At 38.6% G+C, this 20,733-nt stretch overlaps 1 protein-coding gene across 2 annotated transcripts in view; it reads right to left on the bottom strand.

Annotated features, from left to right (window-relative positions):
• Positions 1–20,733, bottom strand: part of LOC100742491 — a 38,448-nt gene that overhangs the window by 15,569 nt on the left and 2,146 nt on the right. For both annotated transcript variants that reach the window (XM_033320316.1, XM_003484773.4), the window contains exons 3-4: positions 20,193–20,255; positions 19,730–19,827 (exon numbers count right to left, since the gene is read on the bottom strand). In XM_033320316.1, coding sequence (XP_033176207.1) covers positions 19,730–19,827; positions 20,193–20,255 — 161 coding nt within the window. The remainder of the gene's footprint in view (positions 1–19,729; positions 19,828–20,192; positions 20,256–20,733) is intronic.

Consider the following 20,733-nt stretch of genomic DNA (forward strand, 5'->3'; position numbering starts at 1 on the left):
TCTCCGTGCGTCAAGTGAGCATACGAGATGTATCTCGAGTGCATAGCGTTTTGGATCCATTAGCAGAGATCGCGTAGCGAAACGCTTAAAGCGTACGCTCGAGTGTTCCGACGAGTGCTTCCGCGTTTAATATTCAGAGAAACGATTTGTTCCTCTGCAGTCGCTTTTTTCCAACGTTTACATCATTAATGACGATGCTATTCGGTCGCATCTGTGGAAGCCGGATGCGTTCGTTGCATAACGTGGAGAAACATACGTCTACGAACGAAAGTACGTGGAGTTTTCCGTCGTTTCGCCAATGAAGAACGCTCTTCTCAGGCAATTACTCGTTTCAGCTCGTTTGGTAGACGGTTCTAATACAGAGGATCGTTGGAATTATCGTTTCGGGAAATATTCACGCAAAATTGACTAGTTACACGTTAGGTAAATTAGGCGTGTCGCGGAATTGTCTGGCATTTCTGGCATTAGCGAGGCTCATGTAGATAACAGCAATGAAATTTCTCTTCCTTGTCTCTTCCTTGTCTCTTCCTCATCTTTTCACTTTCTTAATCTCTTACGTTGCGAAGACACTTCAAGGTATCATTGACATTAAAATATTGCTAAGAAATAAATATTTGTTCGAATCTTATGATACTAGTTGCAAATAACAACATCTTCGATGTTAGTTAGAAGTATTATTTCTGTGTACTTCCATGTGTGCATTTACGCTCCAATGATCTTGTTCTCGTAAGTTGTTCTTAACTATATCTATAGGTTGCAAATCTAATTTTATATGCCACCATAAAGTAAACCGAAGTTTGTACGCTCGTAATAAAGAATGGGAGTCAAACGGTTAATTTACACGAGTATTTTTGTCACCGTACAGTGGAATGCTCCTATCTTACATGTACACACGACTGCACTTCAGATAGCTATTGTTACAACACGCCCACATCGTGCCCATGCAAAATATTATCTTCTCGCTTTTACTTTTCTGTCATGTGCTACTCGTGTATTAGTACCACCGTAAACCCGTCGTTTTCTCGTAAAACTATTTTTTCTCTCCGCGTTAGTGCCTCCAGACAATTAGAAAATTGAAGCGAGCAACGGTAATTACACGATGCAGAGAAATTTCCCTGCAAGCGTTTCTTAATTGGCAATGAAAACAAAGCTTCTATTGTATCGCATATTTAGAAAGGATTTTGAAAGGCTATGTTACACATTTTCTAATTTTCCGATAGAAAATTGAATCCTTCGCAAGATATACGGAAGGAAAAATTGCAACAAACTAAGTCGATGGGTTAAGAGTTTTTGCTAATAGCGTGTGCAACGCAATGAAATTCAATTAACACGAACCGAAGTGAACAGATTTGTGCAAACAGGTTATGTTTCTGTGAGTTTTCGGTTCGCGTGTTGCAAACGCCGCAGGCGCCTAATTTCGACATCGGCGAAGATATGATGCACACTCGGGAACGCAATGCGTTCATTGCAATGTAGCTACTACTGCTTACACAACATCCATTCGCCTAAAATTCAACGTTCGACATTCTTCTATGGCATCGAAATCTACATCGTTGAAATTTTGATAGAAAATTCCTTTTAGCTTATATGCTAATCTTACACAAACCGTGGAAAGTACAGTGGCTATAAAAGATACTTGTACTGTTCGTCGTAATATCAGACGTTTTCAATCGTGTGAAAGTACTACTAAATGAAATTTAATATACTCAGTCCTGATTATTCGGTATGTATTGCGCTGTAATAAGAACAATGGTATATACATACTTCTTGCAGTCAGTGTAAATTGCTTCTAGGAACGCTATTGGTAATACACGCGACCGGTTTATTACAATAGAAAATTCATCAGCCTGGTTTTGTGAAGCGAAAAGACGAAAGAAATAGGAAACATCGTGTTGACTTGTGGAACGTGAACCGGGAGTCCTTTCAGAAAGGTGGCGACGGTGCAATTGTGAAACGTGTAGCGCGATAATCGAGGTCGACTGTTCAGAAAATTCGACGGAATGCGTTCTCTGAGAGCGAAACGACGCCACCGCGTGCACCAGAACGAGGAGAAACCTTCTATCGGCGTTACGGAATTCGTTGTTGTTCGTGGCCAACGAAGAAGAGAGAACAACTGAGAGTAATATAAATTTGAATCGTGTACCCGGAGAAAACTGTATAATGCACGTGTTACGATTTCAGAGAGTATCAGAAAAATATGCACGTGCTGCAAGAGAAAAGACTATTGCGATGTCTCGAAGCATTGTTCGGCACGCAAACATCTTGGCAGAAATCTGCAGATCGCCTCTTGATAACAGGGAATAATTATTGCGAGGATCAGATTTAAGATGATATTCTTGACCTCGAACGATATTCTCTCAGATTCACGGTAAATTATTTATTCGTTGCTCGTGCAACTGTTGCAACGTGTATTTCTAACGGAACAAAATATAGGTAACGGAAACGTTCCCTCGATGGCTAATGGTAGTGACTCGTATCACCATTAATAAAACTTCAAAATGTTTTATTTAACGCGTTAAATATGGATATAGGAGCTATTGTAATGTAGCCACTATTGTACTACTAGTATGTTGCATATACTCTAAGTGTTCAAATCTTTCGTGTGCCAATATTACGACAGAGGCATCGTTCTGATTCAGAGGCTCTTATAGAATTGTGCGATCGAGTGAAAGCGAACATCCCCGATTGCGTTTTCATCCTCCGTGTGTCGTTCGTGCAATCCTCGCGTTGGACTTCGTCCTTGGCGGCGGGCCAATTATTGCGCGAAATGAGGGCCAAAGCTGTTGGACAACGAACGTCTTCGTAATTAGAAAGTGGAACGATTGCCTCGTCCTACCTATTAAATTTCTATCTCTGTGCTCCCAAATCCTCCAATAGTTGGTCGATATACACTAAGATAACGTTATTTCAGATAATAGGATAAGGCTAAGCAATTTGCTTTGTAATTTGCTAAATTCGACCGCCGCTATTGTATTAAACGTTAACAGTCTCGTATACGCAACAATTTTGGTAATTCTGCGCAAAATTCAAAGTCAAACGTTAAGATGTTGAAACTTAGCTGACTTAGCCGAGTGAGAGACTCGAGTAGCTTAGTTACTCAAATATCTTACTATATATTCCAACGTACACTTTCCCTTTCATATCGATGTTATCTTATCGTGACTGGTCGAGCCGCTCCATTGTAGGGCAGTCTAGCATCCGGCAACATCTATTTACCTTCATCTCGTATAACGCGAGAAGATTTGCTGGCTACTGGCAATTTCGATTTTCGTTTAGAGTTCGGTTACATGATAATATTACGTCAGTAGCAACGGAGGCAGCGCGTGAAAAGGGTGAACTAGTTTGCAGAGAACAAGAAAGGGAGGGATACTTCCGACCGCGTACGCGGTTACGGTTCGACAGTTACCGGTGAAAAGCACGAAGAAACGTTTCTCCATCGGTTCCGCACCTTTCCAAGGCGGAAAAATCGCCACCATTCACCAGGGGGTTTTTAAAAAATAAAAGACCACCAGCGAAATGATAGCTCTTCTCTCCTTTCCAATCCGTTCCCCGGACCACTTTCGCCCTGCAGGAAATATATAACGAGCTAAATGTTTCTGACTTGAAAGTTATTTATTCTTCCTGTGCAACTAATTAACAAATTATTGAAAAATTGAGTATCGGAAAAGTTTCATGTTTTCAGTCATTCGTGCAGGAAGTAGTGTTTTGTTTGTATTATGTTACAGATATTATGAGAGAAGTGTAGAAACCAGGAATCAATTTTATGAAATCGAAATCGAAATCTATGTGATAATGTTCCTGAACGTAATCTAAGAATTTAATATCTATAAAAGTTATTTATTCTTCCGATATAATTAAATATCAAATGCTCGAGAAACTAAAGATCAAGATTTTACATTTCTTAATCGTTTACGCAGAAATAGCGTTTTTCTTTTTTGTATTTTGTCATGGATACTATACAAAAAGCGTACAAAATCGGGAAACAATCCTACCCACGATATCGAAAGCTATGTACGCAGTTCCTGAATCGAATTTAGTGATTTACAAGCGGCCACGATCGCAGTTACCGCTTGGCGACGAGGAAAAACAAAAGCCTAATACAATAAAACGATGAAATCGACCTTTCAGCCGTATGACTAATCGACCACGATATACCGAGCGCGATTTATTTCGACCCATGAATCGTTTACGTGCAATCGATGGATTCCGTTTTTTTTTTTTCGAATATTAATGGCCGTCGATTTATTTGTTGCTGTTTTTAAACGATATTGGAAATCAGAAAAATAGGAGAAATGACATCGTTTAGGACGAGAAAGGATTTCAAAACTCTTTGCGTCAAAGAGGCTGCTCGGAAATAGCACATTCGTGCAACCTGTTTCACATTAATCTCATACGTCGACGTGACCAATATTTCTTCTGGCGGCTCGAAAATGATTTATAGAGCTTTTTCGTCACACCTCGTAACGACACGACGTAACGTTGATTTTCCAACGTTTCTACTTCCTCGAGCAATCAATTCACGCATAAGTAATATTCCTTGATAATATGGAAATATTATCACGATCGAATATCAAAAAAAGAAAAACCATGTCTCTGAGGAACGCAAACCGCGGAATGTCTATGTAAAAACATTTTCTATCGCAACACGTCTAAAATCAATTTAAGATACCATAATTGTACGAATCGTTTCTTGTTCACGCACTAGATCCCCCGAAATTGATCAAAAATATCTCCGTATCCGACTAGCTGCGTTACTCTCACCAACTACTTTCGACATACGTACATAAGAAAAAAAATATACCCTGAGAAAACCTTTTGCATTCGTTGCAATTCTTATTCGATACTCGAGCCGAACGCTCGTGGAAACGTCAATGTCGCTGTCGATTACTTGACGGTTAGATTAGAAAGCGAGAACGCACACCTATGACCGGTGTTAAGAGGGCAACCGATTCACCGCGATCAGGGAAACTGATTTCGAATCGTTAATCGCGTTCACTAGTTCTCCAATGAATTCAAACTCCAGTTGTTAGTTGAAATATAGCTGGAGATCAGTTAATGCCACTAAGAACCTCCCATTTTCACGTTGCTAAACGTAATATACGTTCACTAATGCGTTTTGCATAACCAGTACTTCTCGTCTTAGGGCAATTAACGTGTAATAAGTTCTTTAGAAATCAGAGTCTCGTGATAGCGAGATATTTATACGAAATCGAAAACATCTAGAGAGTCAAGTGTCGCGATAATTTCTTATTAGTTGTTCGCCAAGTAAGGATTAATATCCCCACCAATGATTTCGCAAGTCGCTATCTAATTCCGATCGCGTGACTAGGATCAGTAACCGTTTTCATTTCAGACAAGGGTTAATGACGTTTTTCGTGCGTGACTGCATTGGACAGGGCTCTTATGCAAAAAGTGCATAAAAGAGAAATTAAGCGATGTCGTTTGCAGCGTTATTTTACAATGCTTGTTTGAATTTTCGAGCGCACCTAAGCGATTTCCGCGACTGAAACGAATTACTCTTATTGTTTTGGTCTGATCTTAAAAGTTTTCTTTTAGTTTCTTCGATCGATATTATTCATTGTGTTACGCAACAATCGATGAAGTTTAAAACTTTGCCCGTAAATTATAGTTTTAAAACGATTATTAGAATTTCTATCAAATTTCTATCAAATATCTTTCGGATAGTAATCGTACGATTGGATCGATCGGATGTTAATCGTACTCCTGACACACAGACTGGTGATTCGTTACGCAATGACAGAGCAACCCGGCAAGAAGCAGACGTTAGTTGAGGCAAACGTTACATCAGCCCGGGGCAAGGACGTGGACCTGTCTCGCCGACGGCTACGATCTCGTGAATGAACCCAAGTCGGGTTTGCGGATTTCCTTTACTCGCGTCTCCATGTTCGTTCAACTTCTTCCTATTCACTCTTGTCTCGACGAATAAAGCGTCTATTCGGTTCCAAACTGGGAGGCGCTAATTAACCAAGCATAATCCACTCGTATGAGACGAATGATTACTTTCTCTTCGAAGAGCAGAGTGACGAAAGCGATAATAACGCGGTGAAGAAGAACGTGTGCAAAGTATTTGAATAAATGTACAACCTACTTTCACGATATGTGACTCCAATGGGATCATCCAAGGCAACGAGGGCTCGTGACTGTAGTAAATTCCTTGCAACTACTATAAGTCATTATAAGTGTCATAAAAGTGATTCAGCTGACCTCAATTAGGATGTGCTGTTAATGCTACCGCGATTTCTTCTACATGTTCTAATTATATGGAGACGATAAATAAGCATGCTGATAATCAGGTTTACGAGGATTCTAAGCAGTAGTTCGCGAGACGAGTCGCAGTTCCAGAAAAAGAGGATGTAGAAAGTTCGGCCACAACAAGCGAATCTCGTGATATGCATCTTTACACGCGGTTACGACGAAGACGACCAGGGTGTCTTCTCGCTCTCTCGCTTTTCTAATAGCGGATCTTATCTTATCACGAGATATTCACTAGATATTCGAGGCAATAGTTGACCTACTTGAATTTTAAATTGATCCTTCGACGCAGAAGTACGATTTCTGCACGGTCAATGATTTCAAATAACTAAACAACCGTAGAAAGTTTGTACGTGAAAGGTTCGCCAAGATGCTGAGCCACTTCTGGTAAGACAATATTTACGAAAAGTTTGAAAACGCCGCGCAAAAACCATATCAATACCGTACAGGCGAGATTGATGGCCTACCAAAATTCTGCTTTAACATAAACCGATCGATATTTCACGATAAAATTCATACTATTATTGAAAGAAGAGTCTGATTGTAAATATGTTCTCACTTGCAACACCGTCATCCTGCGTGAACCTCTCGTCGATCCTCAATCCGTCCGACTACCGTGCTCGATGGTACCCAGCCAAACACCTCATTTCCCCAGGAACCGGAAAGAGGACTGAATCACGTTCGCGTTAACCAATCAAACGAGTCATGTGCCAAACTGGACACAATCACGAAAGCTTTTCTGTCCGATCGCGAGAGTAACAATGATCGATCGGACGAACGAACGAGCACAGGGAGCGCGAGTTAGTTCACTATAAAAGCGCGCGATCTAGTCCCGCGAAAGTCTCTCCCACCGGTACTACCGCCCCCTCCAATTAATCACGGCACACGGGCCAACTCTGAGGAAAACTTCCCTTTCCCATTGCCACGAATCTCTTCCGTGCGCGTGTACACTGTACACGACTCTCTTCCACTCCTTAAGCTTACGCCCACGAGCGCGAATATTACTTACGATCCTCATGGTTCTTCGATTTTGTTCACAATCCTTCGATTTTGTGTAGAAGAATAGGTCTGCTCGGAGCGGTCACGTGGCGAGTGCGTAGTCGCTAAATGGACTACACGCTGGACGAGCCAGAAAGCAACTGTAGTCTCAAGCTTGCGTTGACTCGTCGATTCTACAGGCACGCTGATATTCACCAGCTTCCACTGCAGGGCACGTTCGTTGCTCGATAGCTGGAAGAGAACAGTACGCTTGTTCCAGAGCCTTCCTACCTTGTTGGAAGCTCGATAAAGCTAGACTCGCGAGCCTGAGCAGAGGAAACGGTGCCGATAAAAGGTGGATCGTAGGTGTATACCGCGCGCTTGCCGTACCGGGAACGTTTGACACGAAGTGGGGGCTGTTCCTGGGACTTATATGTCGCCGCTGGAGGCCACCGTGCCTCTTTAATCCCTGCCCCCCTTGGGTCCGAGCCCCTCTAAACGGACCCTTGACGATGGTCAAGGTGACCCCTGCCTCGGGGGACACTACGTGACCGATCGCCAAGCTCCACCGCTCGCAATCGCTCGGGGGGAAACGACGCGACGCGCGACTCCTCGTCGATTCTACATCTTGCGCGTGCTTCTTGCTTTATCTTTGGCAACGGTTACTCGTAGAGTCTTGGGCATCGATCGTTTTCAGTTTTAGAACTATTGCAGTACGTTTAACGCAATGGTATAGATTTAAAATGCGTTGTGCTAATTTTCATTACAAACCAAGAAAAAAAGGTCGAAAAGTGCGACCTTTGCTTTTTTCTTCGCGATTCCGGCCATTCGCTTGCTTCGATATTAAAAAAGTTATTCAGTTTCAAACTGTTTTGCAACGATTTTAGGAATCTCTGTACATAGCTATACATGTGTATAAAGTTTTAACTGTGCCACGTTCTTTCGGTCATGTATGATCAGATAATTCGATTATATAGTTCTTCCCTACTCCTCGACAAAATATAAAACAATTTCTTAAGCACGATCTAGCTAGACTCGATTTTATGTTGAACATTTTGTTAACTTAAAGAAATCTTCGAAATCATAAAATGTTGTGGGTCACCGAATTAATCGCGTTATACAAGGGCGGTAATTATTTTTTTGGTGGTATTATAGAAGCACCACTTTATACAGGATTCCTGAAGGTGTTAAAACTTGTGAATCATTCTAAAAAGAACAACGCAGTTATTCATTCTTCTGCTAGATCGATACTACATCCTTTGCAATTCCTCTGATACCTTCCAATTATCAAATAAATCTCCATTGTCGCGCATTCATCCGCCTAATGAATTCCACGTGCCATCAAGCATCCAGCACAAAAAAAGCTGCCTGTAACGTCTTCGAGCCTCGAGGGCAGACGACTGCCGTTGCAAAATTACCGTCGATTACCCACGCGATCTCAATTAAAGCGTCATCCGCGACATATCCCGATGACGATTCTATACAATTACAGCGTCGTGATCGGAATCCGGATCCGTGCACCCGCTTAATGACGTCACGCGTCGTTGCAAGAGCCGCATGGTCTTGTCTGCAACGAGATTTTAATCGCAATCGACGTTGTTCCAGCCGAAAGTAGCATGGAATCGCGGCAAAAATTATGCTTGCATTCACGATGGCGTTTTCTCGGTCTAGACGGACCGATTTATCACGATGTCGCTCTTCTTCAATGTGGTTCGTCACAGCCGTTGAAAAAAAACCTCCGAGATTCGTGCTGACGCGACAATCCGCGTGATAAAAGTGAAGAATAGAGGCCTCTTCAATGGGGAACGTGTCCTTTTTTTTCTTCCCCCGATCGCGTCTGGGATCTGGCAGAGTATTCTAAGAGAAATCTTTTTTCGACTCATTTTGAAAAATCGTCCCATTATATTATACAGAACGTTTCAGACGATCTTTTATTAAATAAGTGATTAAAAAATGAATAAGGCGTGTACCCGAATTATACATATATATGATTTTAATACAAGAATGTTTCATCAGCAAGGAGGTTAAAAAATGGCCATTTTTTAACATCTTCCTTTGCAAATTAATAATAAATTAACAATTACTTATTATTATCGATATAAAGTTACATTTAAATAGTTTATTAAAAAACTTATGTTTCTTTTTTCGTGTCACTTTAGAAGAATCTTCTTTATCTAATTCACAGTTAAAAAATTCAATAATCTGAAACAAATATGTTTTTAACCCTTATGTCTTGACATTCTATAGTTCCACTTATGATAATATACTTAGAACCCGACCAAGACATATAATTATTAGTTTTTTTCTAATTCTTTGAAGTACTATAAAATGGTGTCAGCAGTCAAAGACATCATATTTAATTACGTAAAGAGGAAGTTTCCTCGTATGCATGCGTTTGCCGTTTCTTTTTCTTAGCAATTGTTTTATACATTCTATACGAGTGAGGTAAACGATAGAAACAAAAACTATATGGATTATTTGAATTTCATGTTTCTTGGAAGTATCGTTATTTGCCGATACCACTTTGTATATTTACATCCTACTGCTCGTTAAAACACATTATTTATTCTCACAGTAGATTGATTTGATAGATTTATAAAACAAATATTACTTAAAATGTTTCAGGATATCCAATATAAAGATTAGAATAAAATAATAAATTGAAACGAAACTAAAGAATAAGCCCATTGTAGATCTTTTGTCCCTCATTTTGTGATTTAATTTCATTCTGCCAGAATTAAGCAAATCTCCGAAATGATTCATGACCGAAAATGTATTTAGATAAATCGTCTGGCATTTTCTTATACAAGATCATTCCCCAACATCCTCGATGACCTCAGTTTTTATCAAACAAACGAATAACGCAAAGAAGATAATTAGCCTCGACAATCTGGTCGAAAGGAGTCCGCAAAGTTCCCAGAAGTTCGCATAATTTCCGGCGATGAATCTCGGGCGGGGAATAAATCGGTGTCATCCGCGGGCGATTATCAAAGATGCTCGAGGATTCCGCAAGAAGTTATTTCGCTTCTTTCCCGCGCGTAACAACGCGCTTCGAAGCAAGGCCGAGCATCTGCGTGCGTGTCTCTATGTGAAAATTCAATCGTCGCGTCGATTCAAGGGAATCATTTCCCTTTTGGTACGATGAGGTTACTTTTGAAAGTATTCGAGTTTTACCACGAGAAGAAATGTTTCTTCGTAAAATAAGGAACATATGTAAAGTGGGGCAAGGTTTTTCAACTGTACTGATTTACTAAGGAACATGTCGAAGAAAGATAGTGGACCGTAATCATGTGATCAAGGTAGGGTTGTATCATTATCCTGGCAACTGCTGGGTATTAACTATAATTATCCTTGACAGCGCAGGATTATCTCGGACTTGGTATCTCAAAATAACGCTTGAATTTGTATCGATATTTTTCTATTAGATATTATCCAACAGAGGAGTTATGTCTTTTCTATTTTACCTCGAAATTATTAACTTGATCTTGCGGAAACCATATAACAGTAATTTCTTGGTTTATCAAGACTTAACACAATTTTGACTAAAGTTTCACCAGGAAGGGTTAATAATCGTGCTACGTGCAACTGGTCGCGTGGATGGTTTTTTAACCTTCGTCAAAAATGGAACCGTTAACCTTAACCCGATAATTAGTGGGCTTTGAGCCGAGACACAAAGCAAGGAAACGGTCAGTGCTTTCCAATACCATGGGCACTGGAGGAAGGTTAGTCCTTGAGATTAACCAGCCAGGATCTCCTAAAATTGGTTCACCTCTCGAGGTCAAAAAATACCACACCATGAAACGTGTCGTTCAGTGTATTTTCTCACGTTTGTTCCAACGTTTTTCACGGTCATTGATCTTCAAAAATTCTCGATCGAGGTAGACATTTTTTGTTCTACAGCAGAGCAGTTTTGCAACAAAACGTATTGGGGGAAAGTTTGCCATTCAGGGCGATTAATCTTCCAGAAAACGATAAAAAGGGTAAAGATTCTCTTTTTTGTGTGATTTATTTTGCAGCGCGAATACGACGTGTATTTCTACGAGGCTACGATGGAATCTTGTAACATCGAAGGAAACGGTTTGTTATTACATTCAACAGGAATTTAGATCAACCGAGGGATCAGTAGGATCACGTGAGTAATTTAGTCTCTCGAACCTGTTTCCCGGTAATTGCACGCATACCGTTCACTCTTTTCACCACGCACACTCCCCATTACCTGTACCATTTCAGCTCGCAAACTTGTTTTCACTTACAACAGTTAAGTAGCCAAACTTTTCCGTTATTATCAAATTCGATTACTCTCAAAATTTCAATAAATTGCACAACGTACTTCAACGACCATAAAACGAGAATTTATGAGCAATTGATAATAATCCAAAATAAATAGCCTACCGAACCTTTTCATTATATTTAATCAATCTTATCTCTATCTTTTTGCCAATGTTGAAACTACTGCACCGAAAGAGTATGCCTTCTTGAGTGCAATTACCGGCTACACGACCCAAATTGATCGAGTTATATCGATTACGTGTTACACCATGTAATATCAAGCCAGAATTGAAAGTCGATTGTGGGAGAAATTGCACGCGAGCGCTTCAAGTTCCCGACTTTTTCTATGAAACACGTGCCACATATTGGTAAAGGTATAATCAAAAGTATATTACACGAGTCATTGAATAGTATAGCGTGTAATCAGCATGATTGTGTTATTTTCGATGGTCAATATCGTTAACGAAGCGTTGTAAGCGCTCGATTCAGAGGCAGCGGACCTTGATGGACCCTAAATAGCCCGCTGTCCTTCGTTGCATTTCGATATTCGATCTCGTTTCGTTTCCCAGTTATTAAACTGGCTTATTTAATCGAGCGGAAGAGACAGAAATAGAAGGAGAGAGAAATCGAGCAAGGAGGAAGGAAAAAAGGAGGAAAAAATAAAAGAATAAAGGCCGGCGATGGACTGTGCAATTAATGTGAAACGTATCGTCGTAAAATTGGAAAACTAATTGTATAGACTGTCGCTAAGGATCCTTATGAAAGTCTAACGAACGTTTAGTCATTGGACGAACGAGGAAAACCAACCGCCGACAGCGCGATGTTACGACAATGATCCCGTGGCCTTAATTAATGCCCTGCTGATGCTCAATCTAATCGACTCGTCAGCGCCACGCGACATCATTTACATCGTACTTAATTATGCTGATGGATATGCAGTTGAATATTTTTAATGTTTCGAGAAACCACGTTTCCTTTCTCTTTTCTGATTTTGTTGTCGCAAGTCTTTAATTTACCAGATTTCACGATTAGTGTGAGGAAAGGAAACTTCTCTTTTATTTTATTAACTTATGCTACTGCTTATCTGCAGTCCTTGAATTTTTATTTCTTAATCTCGCTGTTGTTTTAGCATAGAAAGAAACATTAATTAATAAAAAAAACAGCAACGAAAGATTAATTAGCTCGGCTAACTCAAGTAATTTAGCCGATCTCGTGTATCTAACCTTTCTATTTACGTACAGCCTTAAGTTGTCGTGTCAAATTGAAGCAATTATCCACAGTACAGAATAATATTCATAGCAGTGGAGTTTTAACGGTGCAGTCGTCCTCGCGATGACATCGTCGATGGACTGATTCACTTAAAACACGCTATCATTGACCAAATGTTTTTTCCACGGCATTAAATCATCATCGATTGAAGGTACAGAAACGAGGATCGATTAATCGTGTAATTACAATTAATTGGATCAAGACCTCCACGAAGCAAACATCATTTGCGTCTGATAGTCACGCGGAAGAGTGACTTGAAATTTCCAGGCCATGCAGAAGGCGAGCAGGGACACCTTGTACTCTAATTTCATACGACAGCAAGGTACTCTATATGTCTCGACTTTAAATGCAAACTTCGGATTTCAAACGATCTAATTAGTCGAGAATTGGAGATCGCTCGGAATAATATTCTCGTAAGTTCTCCTTAAACACTCGTTCGTCTTTCATCGATGCAAAAATCGAATCAAGTTTTCAACTTTGATTTCGAATTAAACCAACTTGCGGAGGTCCATTCACTGTACGAATGTTCGAATCGAAAGAGAGTGATGTGGAATGGATTTAAGATCGAAAATACAACTGAACCTCTACCGGCCATGAACTGTACTGGCTCTGCTGGTCCTTGATCCGTCAAATTCGTCTCGTTGTAATTTATAGAAACGTTCGCTCGTGTTCCGGAACCGTGACGCGTCACGTCCAGTACTTGTACATGAATAAACCTTCTGTACCAGTTACGAATAGTACGATGAATCAGAAACGGCAACACCTTCGTATTTGCGTCAGGAAATGCAGAAAAAATAAAGTATTTCGTAGAATTTCGAATGTACGATCAGGTTATACTTACTTTCATAACTAGTTCAAAAAATTGGATGACTATTATTACCCTCTTGAAGTGCCTGTCAATAAAGATTAATTACAAGACACATTACGCTTCGCCGAATTATCGAATTTAGCTTGAAACGTCCTTCTTTCCATAATGTACCATAGTGTACGTAGACGTACCATAATGTTCTTGTTAATCAGCAGATAAATTACATAAAGGAACATATTTACAGAGATAATATCCATTTACATCTATAACCATAACCAAATTATGAACAAATTTCCAATTTTACCTACTGAATGTAATAAAATGCTGAAGCGTATAGTGCTCGGACCATAAAAAAATAATCTTAGCGTCGTCTTTGAACTGTTGCATTCTATTTTCGTTAGTTTACGTTGGTTACGCAATTTATTGCAGAAACTAAATTGTTATAGATCCTTGGAATCTTAAGTATGTAGGTGTACAGACAGTTTTGCACAGGTCTCTCTTATCTTAACGGATCAAGACGCGACATTAAGTTCGCGAAATTCACCGACTTCTCCGGTATAGTAACCGGAAGTGACCGTTTCGTGGGCATCCGTTGCAGACGAATTCAGCTCATGGACATTCGATGCGCGTGACGCAGCGAATAAATTGCCGGTCTGTTACTCGGAAGGCGGTGCAACCCACCGAAGACGCAATTAGCAATACGAATGCACCTTTTATGAGGTCGCCGCGTTGCCTTCGCGCGACGGGCTCGTTAGTCCATTTTTCCTTTTCCTTCGTGCCTCTTCCAGGGAAGCTTTCGGTCTCCTTAACCTTCAACGCTGACTTTTTTCATCTACTATAATGATTTTACTGCGACAACAGATCTCATTGGAATATTCATTGCTTCCTCCTTTCAAGACTAGCAGACTTCGCGCAGATTAACAGAAAATAACATACATTTGAAGAAGAATGGAAGATGGAGAAGTGAGAGATCGAGAAGATTGGATATTAGATTTAGTATACCTATAGTTATATTTAGATTATCCTGGACTGAAGCTCGACTTTTCGTTCGCTACAATAATTTTATTGCAATAAGAAGCCTTGTAGGAATACCGACTGCTGCCTTCTTTCGAAAAGAAAAAGCCTTGCATGAAATTATCAAAAAAATAATAATTCACCAAAGGTGAAAAAACGAAGGATCGATGCAATTCGATACTGGATTTACCGGTTATATTTAAACTATTCTGCAAGCTTAGATATTATACATGATGGAATTTTATTACTCGGAGAGTTGGAACACGAGGGAGCTGGTCCTGGAGCAAGGACGTCGTTCCAGAGTAACAAACTAATTTCCTACTCGTTAGTCGCTCGGAACGACATCGAGAAAAAACTGCTTCGTATCCAGGAGTAACGATACTAGATATTGAATAGAAAATAGAAATTTTTAAGCACCTAAGATAAACAGAATGTAAATGGCACATATTCAGATCTTCCGAATACAACTAAAGGAACAAAAACTAAATAAAGATCTGTTCCACCCTCTGAAAGACTCTGAATATTACAACTACGTAAATACTTTACTTTAAATATTTTGTACATTGCTATACATTAAGCGCATTTCTTAGATTTCTTTAAATACATTAACACTCACAGTTTACTACTGGAGAATATTACTTTTAAATAATAACATCGACTAAGAGCCCACGGGTAGGTCGAGTTAGCTACAATCTAAATTGAGTTAACCTGATTCTCAGCTGTTATACGACCGTGTTTTCATACCGTACGAAACACGTGCATCCACAGTAACTCATTGACTTTCTAAGCAACCAGATTCTCGATCTTTATCCGTAAATCAAACGAAGAATCCATGGGTGTTCTGTTGAACAAACATGATCTTCCCGAGGTCTATAGAACATATCAATGAAAAATAGTTCGCAAATTTTCATCAGACGAGGAAGGTTTATGGCATACAAATTGCGGAACAAGCCGTAAAGGACGGTGAAAAATGGCGCGGCTTAATTTACTATAAGCATTAAATCAAAGTCCACTTTGGAAAGGGAGCTATCTCGTTGAGTTTATTTGATTTATCGTACGAGCCTTTTAATTCCCACATATAATATATTACAAACTTGCATGCATAGTGTAGGAAATTTTCATCAATTACGAATATGTTGCCTTTATAATATTTCGTTTTCTTTGATTATGATATTTTACGATTTACTGTATTTTGACATTTTTTAATTGTTTTCGTAATGAATATGAAATAAAACTTTCGCAAGAACGTTATTAAAGAACTAGTAATAGCCCACAACTGAAAACGAAAATAGAATATTGCAATAACGAAAACGGCCAAAGCGTTACACGCTGACGCTTCGTATTGCAGAAACTTTTACACGTCGAGTCGTTCCGGTCGATGAAATAATCTGCTCGAGAAAATTGAGAGACTAACGCAGTCGTCAAAAATTTGCGTAACCGCAAATTCCATTAGGTATGTGTTCTAACTTTGATTGAACCATTGCGAAATGCACACGCAGATCGTTGCAATAAAAGCCTACGAGCGATTATCTGCAATTTCGCCTTCGTCTAATGAATACCCTGTCAGAACCAACGACTTCACGGCTTCGTTTAATCGATTTGCGGTATGGATGCAATTGTAATAGAAATTTACATAAACGGCGCGAAGTTGAATTGCGAGTACTTTCAAAATGGCAATGTAGATGCTTTGAAAGTAGCAACACGAATGCTGGTATTTAGTTAGTAAGCGCTGGTAAAGCAGATGCCTCTCTTAACTTGAATATTTCTTTATGTTTTGAAGGTAAAGAAGAACTATAATTCATTTCCAACGTTACTGATTCGGCAGAGAATAAGACTTCAACGCTAACAAAGGTTAGGACTAATCGTAAACTTAGGCTACAGACTTAGACCATCGATTAACTACAGGCATTGACTAAATATGTAGATATATACAGAAATTCTGTATCTCATCGATCCTTCGCTTATTTTGTGACACAGATTCTGGAGTACCGACATGGAAAAAATCAGTGTTTCTTACGCCCTCTGTCATTTTATACGGCAAGCAACCTAATAAATTAACACTAACTAATCAACAAAACTATAATCGCGATTGCAATCAATCAGCTCTTATTATTTCTTACTCGATTCATAATTGTATCATATACAGGGTGGTTGGTAACTGGTGGTACAAGCGGAAAGGATGTGATTCTACACGAAAAAAAAGGTCGAAAATATAGAAGTTTGGATGAAGTTATTTAGTTCTAGAATAGTCCATTCTTATTCATACTTTACTAAGTACCAAAAGTACTTACTATTAATTAATTAATTAATTTAAAGTGCACATGGACAGTCAGTCCATTCGTTACTCAAACAGCAGTGACCGTTGCCCATTCGCACGTGCGTGCTCGAGTAATAAACGTTCGTTCCGAGCCCATTCGCGACCGCGACCACGACCGCGAAATTCAAAAAATCGTTAAGCAAAACCAGAAGGATTTTGGGCATTTTGCAAGCGCAACTCTATTACTTAATAAAACGCGATCATTCATTATCGCAACGCTAACCCTTAAACTGAATTCAATGGAAATTACTATTTATTATATAAAAAAGCTACTTCAAATATCATGATATTCCAACTTATAATACTATATAATTAATTAAGAACTAACATTTTTATAATCTAATTTTAAACAATATAAAGCTGGATAAATTCTCATACGTATAATTCTCTAAGAAGATCTAAGAATTCATAATAAAAATTGCAAAAGACAATCGCGATATCATAATTCGCAACTCTAAAGCAAGCACGATTATCATTTTATCGCAACTCTAATTCAAACCGTAATCATTCTCTCGCGACACTAATAAAAAATATCGCGATTTGTCCAATGGGATGATGAGACGGTATATACATCGGCCAAAGAAAAAAAATACTACTACTATTACTACAAATACTAAAAGCGAGCATAGTGACAAAGTAGTAACAAGAATGACTTCCATGCTGTGGATGATCCAGAGGATAGGGAGTCATTGGTAGTTGCCCTCTTCTATGGCAGTTTGCCGGGCCTCTTCGGCTTATAGCCTCTTCATTCTCTGGGTGCAATGCCCGCTGAAACTTAAATCTAAGCTCGTCTTTATAATCGCAAACAAAAATAAGACTTATAATGGTAAACTAAAAATATAAACCGAGGAAGCTGATTTAAGTGCACATGGACTGACCAACGATCACTTGTCGTTGTTGTTGACTGAGCAATATAAATTGCTCGAGCAATATAAACGTCCGCTTCGAACTTACTCGCGTCCGTGTCCGCGAAAAATCAATAGACAAAATCAGAGACGAGAGCATGCTCTATTCGTACCAGTTTCATCGTCGAATTTTCAAATTAGATCTCCAAAAACAGGTTGGTCACACGAAAACGCGCCTACCCGACCAGAGACTATGCCAACCCGTCCGGCCCTACCTACTTATAATTAGCGGACACACCAGACAGTATACTACCTATCCTACCCAGCCCTATATTTAAAAAATGGTAAAACAAGCACATCAACACACTCGCTCCACGGTTCTCACACATAACATCCAGGCGCAAGAGCCTACACTAGAGAGAACGTCCCGGGACGCCTCCGACACCACAGCTTGACATACAACATGCACACTCTAATTTACGTACCATTTGTCTGAAATCGACTGACGAAGGCTAGTAACCATTGCGCAAAACGTGATAAGACACGCCTAAAGGAATCATATCGTTAAAATAAATGTAAGTAGACTTGGAATTATGATTGTAATTGACAGAAATATTAACACAGTGGTTATACTTAGTCGTGTACGTGATATTATCACAAATTGTGATTTTATTGATACATACATTGAATTAATATATGTCTCAACATTTTTAATATTCTAAGTTGTAGCGAATGAAAAAACGACGCAATTCCACAGCCTAACCACACACACGTACACACACAATGTAGAATATGTGTCGTGCACGATACAGTAACATATCGTCAGTCGCTGAGAAATTTTTACATTAATTATGGTCATCGTGCCCAATGTCTTTCTCCCATTCAAGTAGCACCTGGGCACGTGAATAAGATCCTGACAATGGGCACAAAAAGAGTTAAATCTGAAAATTCTGATCTAAAAATATGATTAGTTTGTCCAATTTATATTTAACGGACTAATACTCTCTACTTTTATATTTTATTACTTAGTTTCAGATTATAATAATCCTACTTTGTTAATTTAATAAATCACTGAAATTTTAATATTACAAAAAAAGTAGCATTAATTGAAAAAAGACCAAGACTCCATAAAATGGAATAATTATTAAAATGGTTAAATCTAAATGTATTACTAAGATAGAAATAATCTCAGGCGATCTCTTCCTCAAAGCACTTTTTCAAAAATACAGAAGTAGCGTTCAAAATTATTGCTTCGAGTCAAAAATCTGCCTAACGTGAAGTTTCTTCTTGCACATAAAACTTTACACATTCTTGCACGAAAAAAAAAAATGAATTTTAACTCATATTTTAAACTCTATCTGAAATCAAATAAACGAATGTGACTTAATATTGTCATGAAAGAGAAAATTAAATTCAACATTATTTATTGTATCGTATATTGCCTGTATCGTCATTATCCTTGAGTGACAATTGCAGCTTTCATAGCAACGAAATCGGAGGGTAACCGATTTCTCCACTACACAATGCTCAAACGAGATCACTTCGATATCTCTTGTTTATACTAAAATTCACTGCTTAAGATCGACTATACTTGTGTCATACAGACATATTCGTGTAGATATTTGCCTTCTCAAATATTCTCACTCAATACTAATATACATATTTACAAATACCATGAATTTATTTTCAAATGTGTATGCTTAAATCAACTATTAAAAAACTAATTATTATAATCGCGATGTGCAAGAAGACCTATCCTAATAAATTTGAAAAAAGAATGTTACTACTCACGGGTATAAAAAATACCCGCGATCACTATGCTCGCAAAAAATTCTACGTAATACAACCAGTCATCTGTGCCGATTCGGACCTTTCATCCTACGACATGATTGAGTGACCGGAGGAACAGAAATGCATGCGACTCGCCGTTCGAAGCGGAGAACCAGAGGACGTTACCATGGATGCTGCGCTATCCCAGCGGATATCATCAGGGAAACTAATATCATGCAGGAACCGTTGGAAATCCAACGGTGGAAATAGAGGTTCTGAAAAGCCTGTTACAAAACAAAACACGATGAGTGGTTGTTGATTATTTGAAAAGTTGAAGATAAAGAAAATATTATTAAATTCGTAACTTTAGTAGTAATAAAGATTGAAATTCTAATAAAATTCGATAAATATATAAACTAAAACTCTAATATAAAATTTTCAAATCTACACATTAAGAATTTAATGATTTCTAAAATATGTTAGACGTTTGTTTTATAATACCATGCTGAAACATTAACAATCTTTTAATCTTAATGAAAGAACAACCTGAGAAGACCCTAACCTTCCAAATTTTCTTCTTAATCGATAGTATTCGAAGCAAGATATACAGAATAGACATAATCGAAATACAATATGTGAAGATACTTACATTCTTGGCTTTTGAGCCACCGTTCAATCGGCCCCAAAGAAGACGAGCAAGTTGAAGATGTATCTGTAACAAAACATAAAATACAGTTAACATCGTTAATGAGTAATAACGAACTTGGAACTTTTGGAGCATTTATAACTTTTTAAATTACCAATCGTTTTTATTTTCTAATTAGCAATAATTCAAACAAAATATAGAAAATTGAACAAATTGAAATACAATACGTAAAAGTATTTATGTTTTTGAGCTCCCGGAGAGGCTTTATCCTCTTGAGACTCTAATATCGAAACGAATGTTCAGAAATATATATATATAAAAAGAAAAATAAAAGACTACATTACCTCGATCGCTTAAATTACAACCGGCGAACAAAAACTTTATTACTTTCGCGTGTGATTATGCGATTGAATTTAATAAAAACTATCGTGATTTGAAAATATTGAAAAATACTTTTGCGTAGCAAACACTGACTCTACAAATCCCATTGCGTGCAGTCCCAAATATTCTCTGAAAATAGAGTTGTGTAATGGCGGGCTGGAGG

Source organism: Bombus impatiens, unplaced genomic scaffold (assembly GCF_000188095.3).
Source record: "Bombus impatiens unplaced genomic scaffold, BIMP_2.2 scf_0020, whole genome shotgun sequence".
NCBI classification, from domain to species: Eukaryota; Metazoa; Arthropoda; class Insecta; order Hymenoptera; family Apidae; genus Bombus; species Bombus impatiens.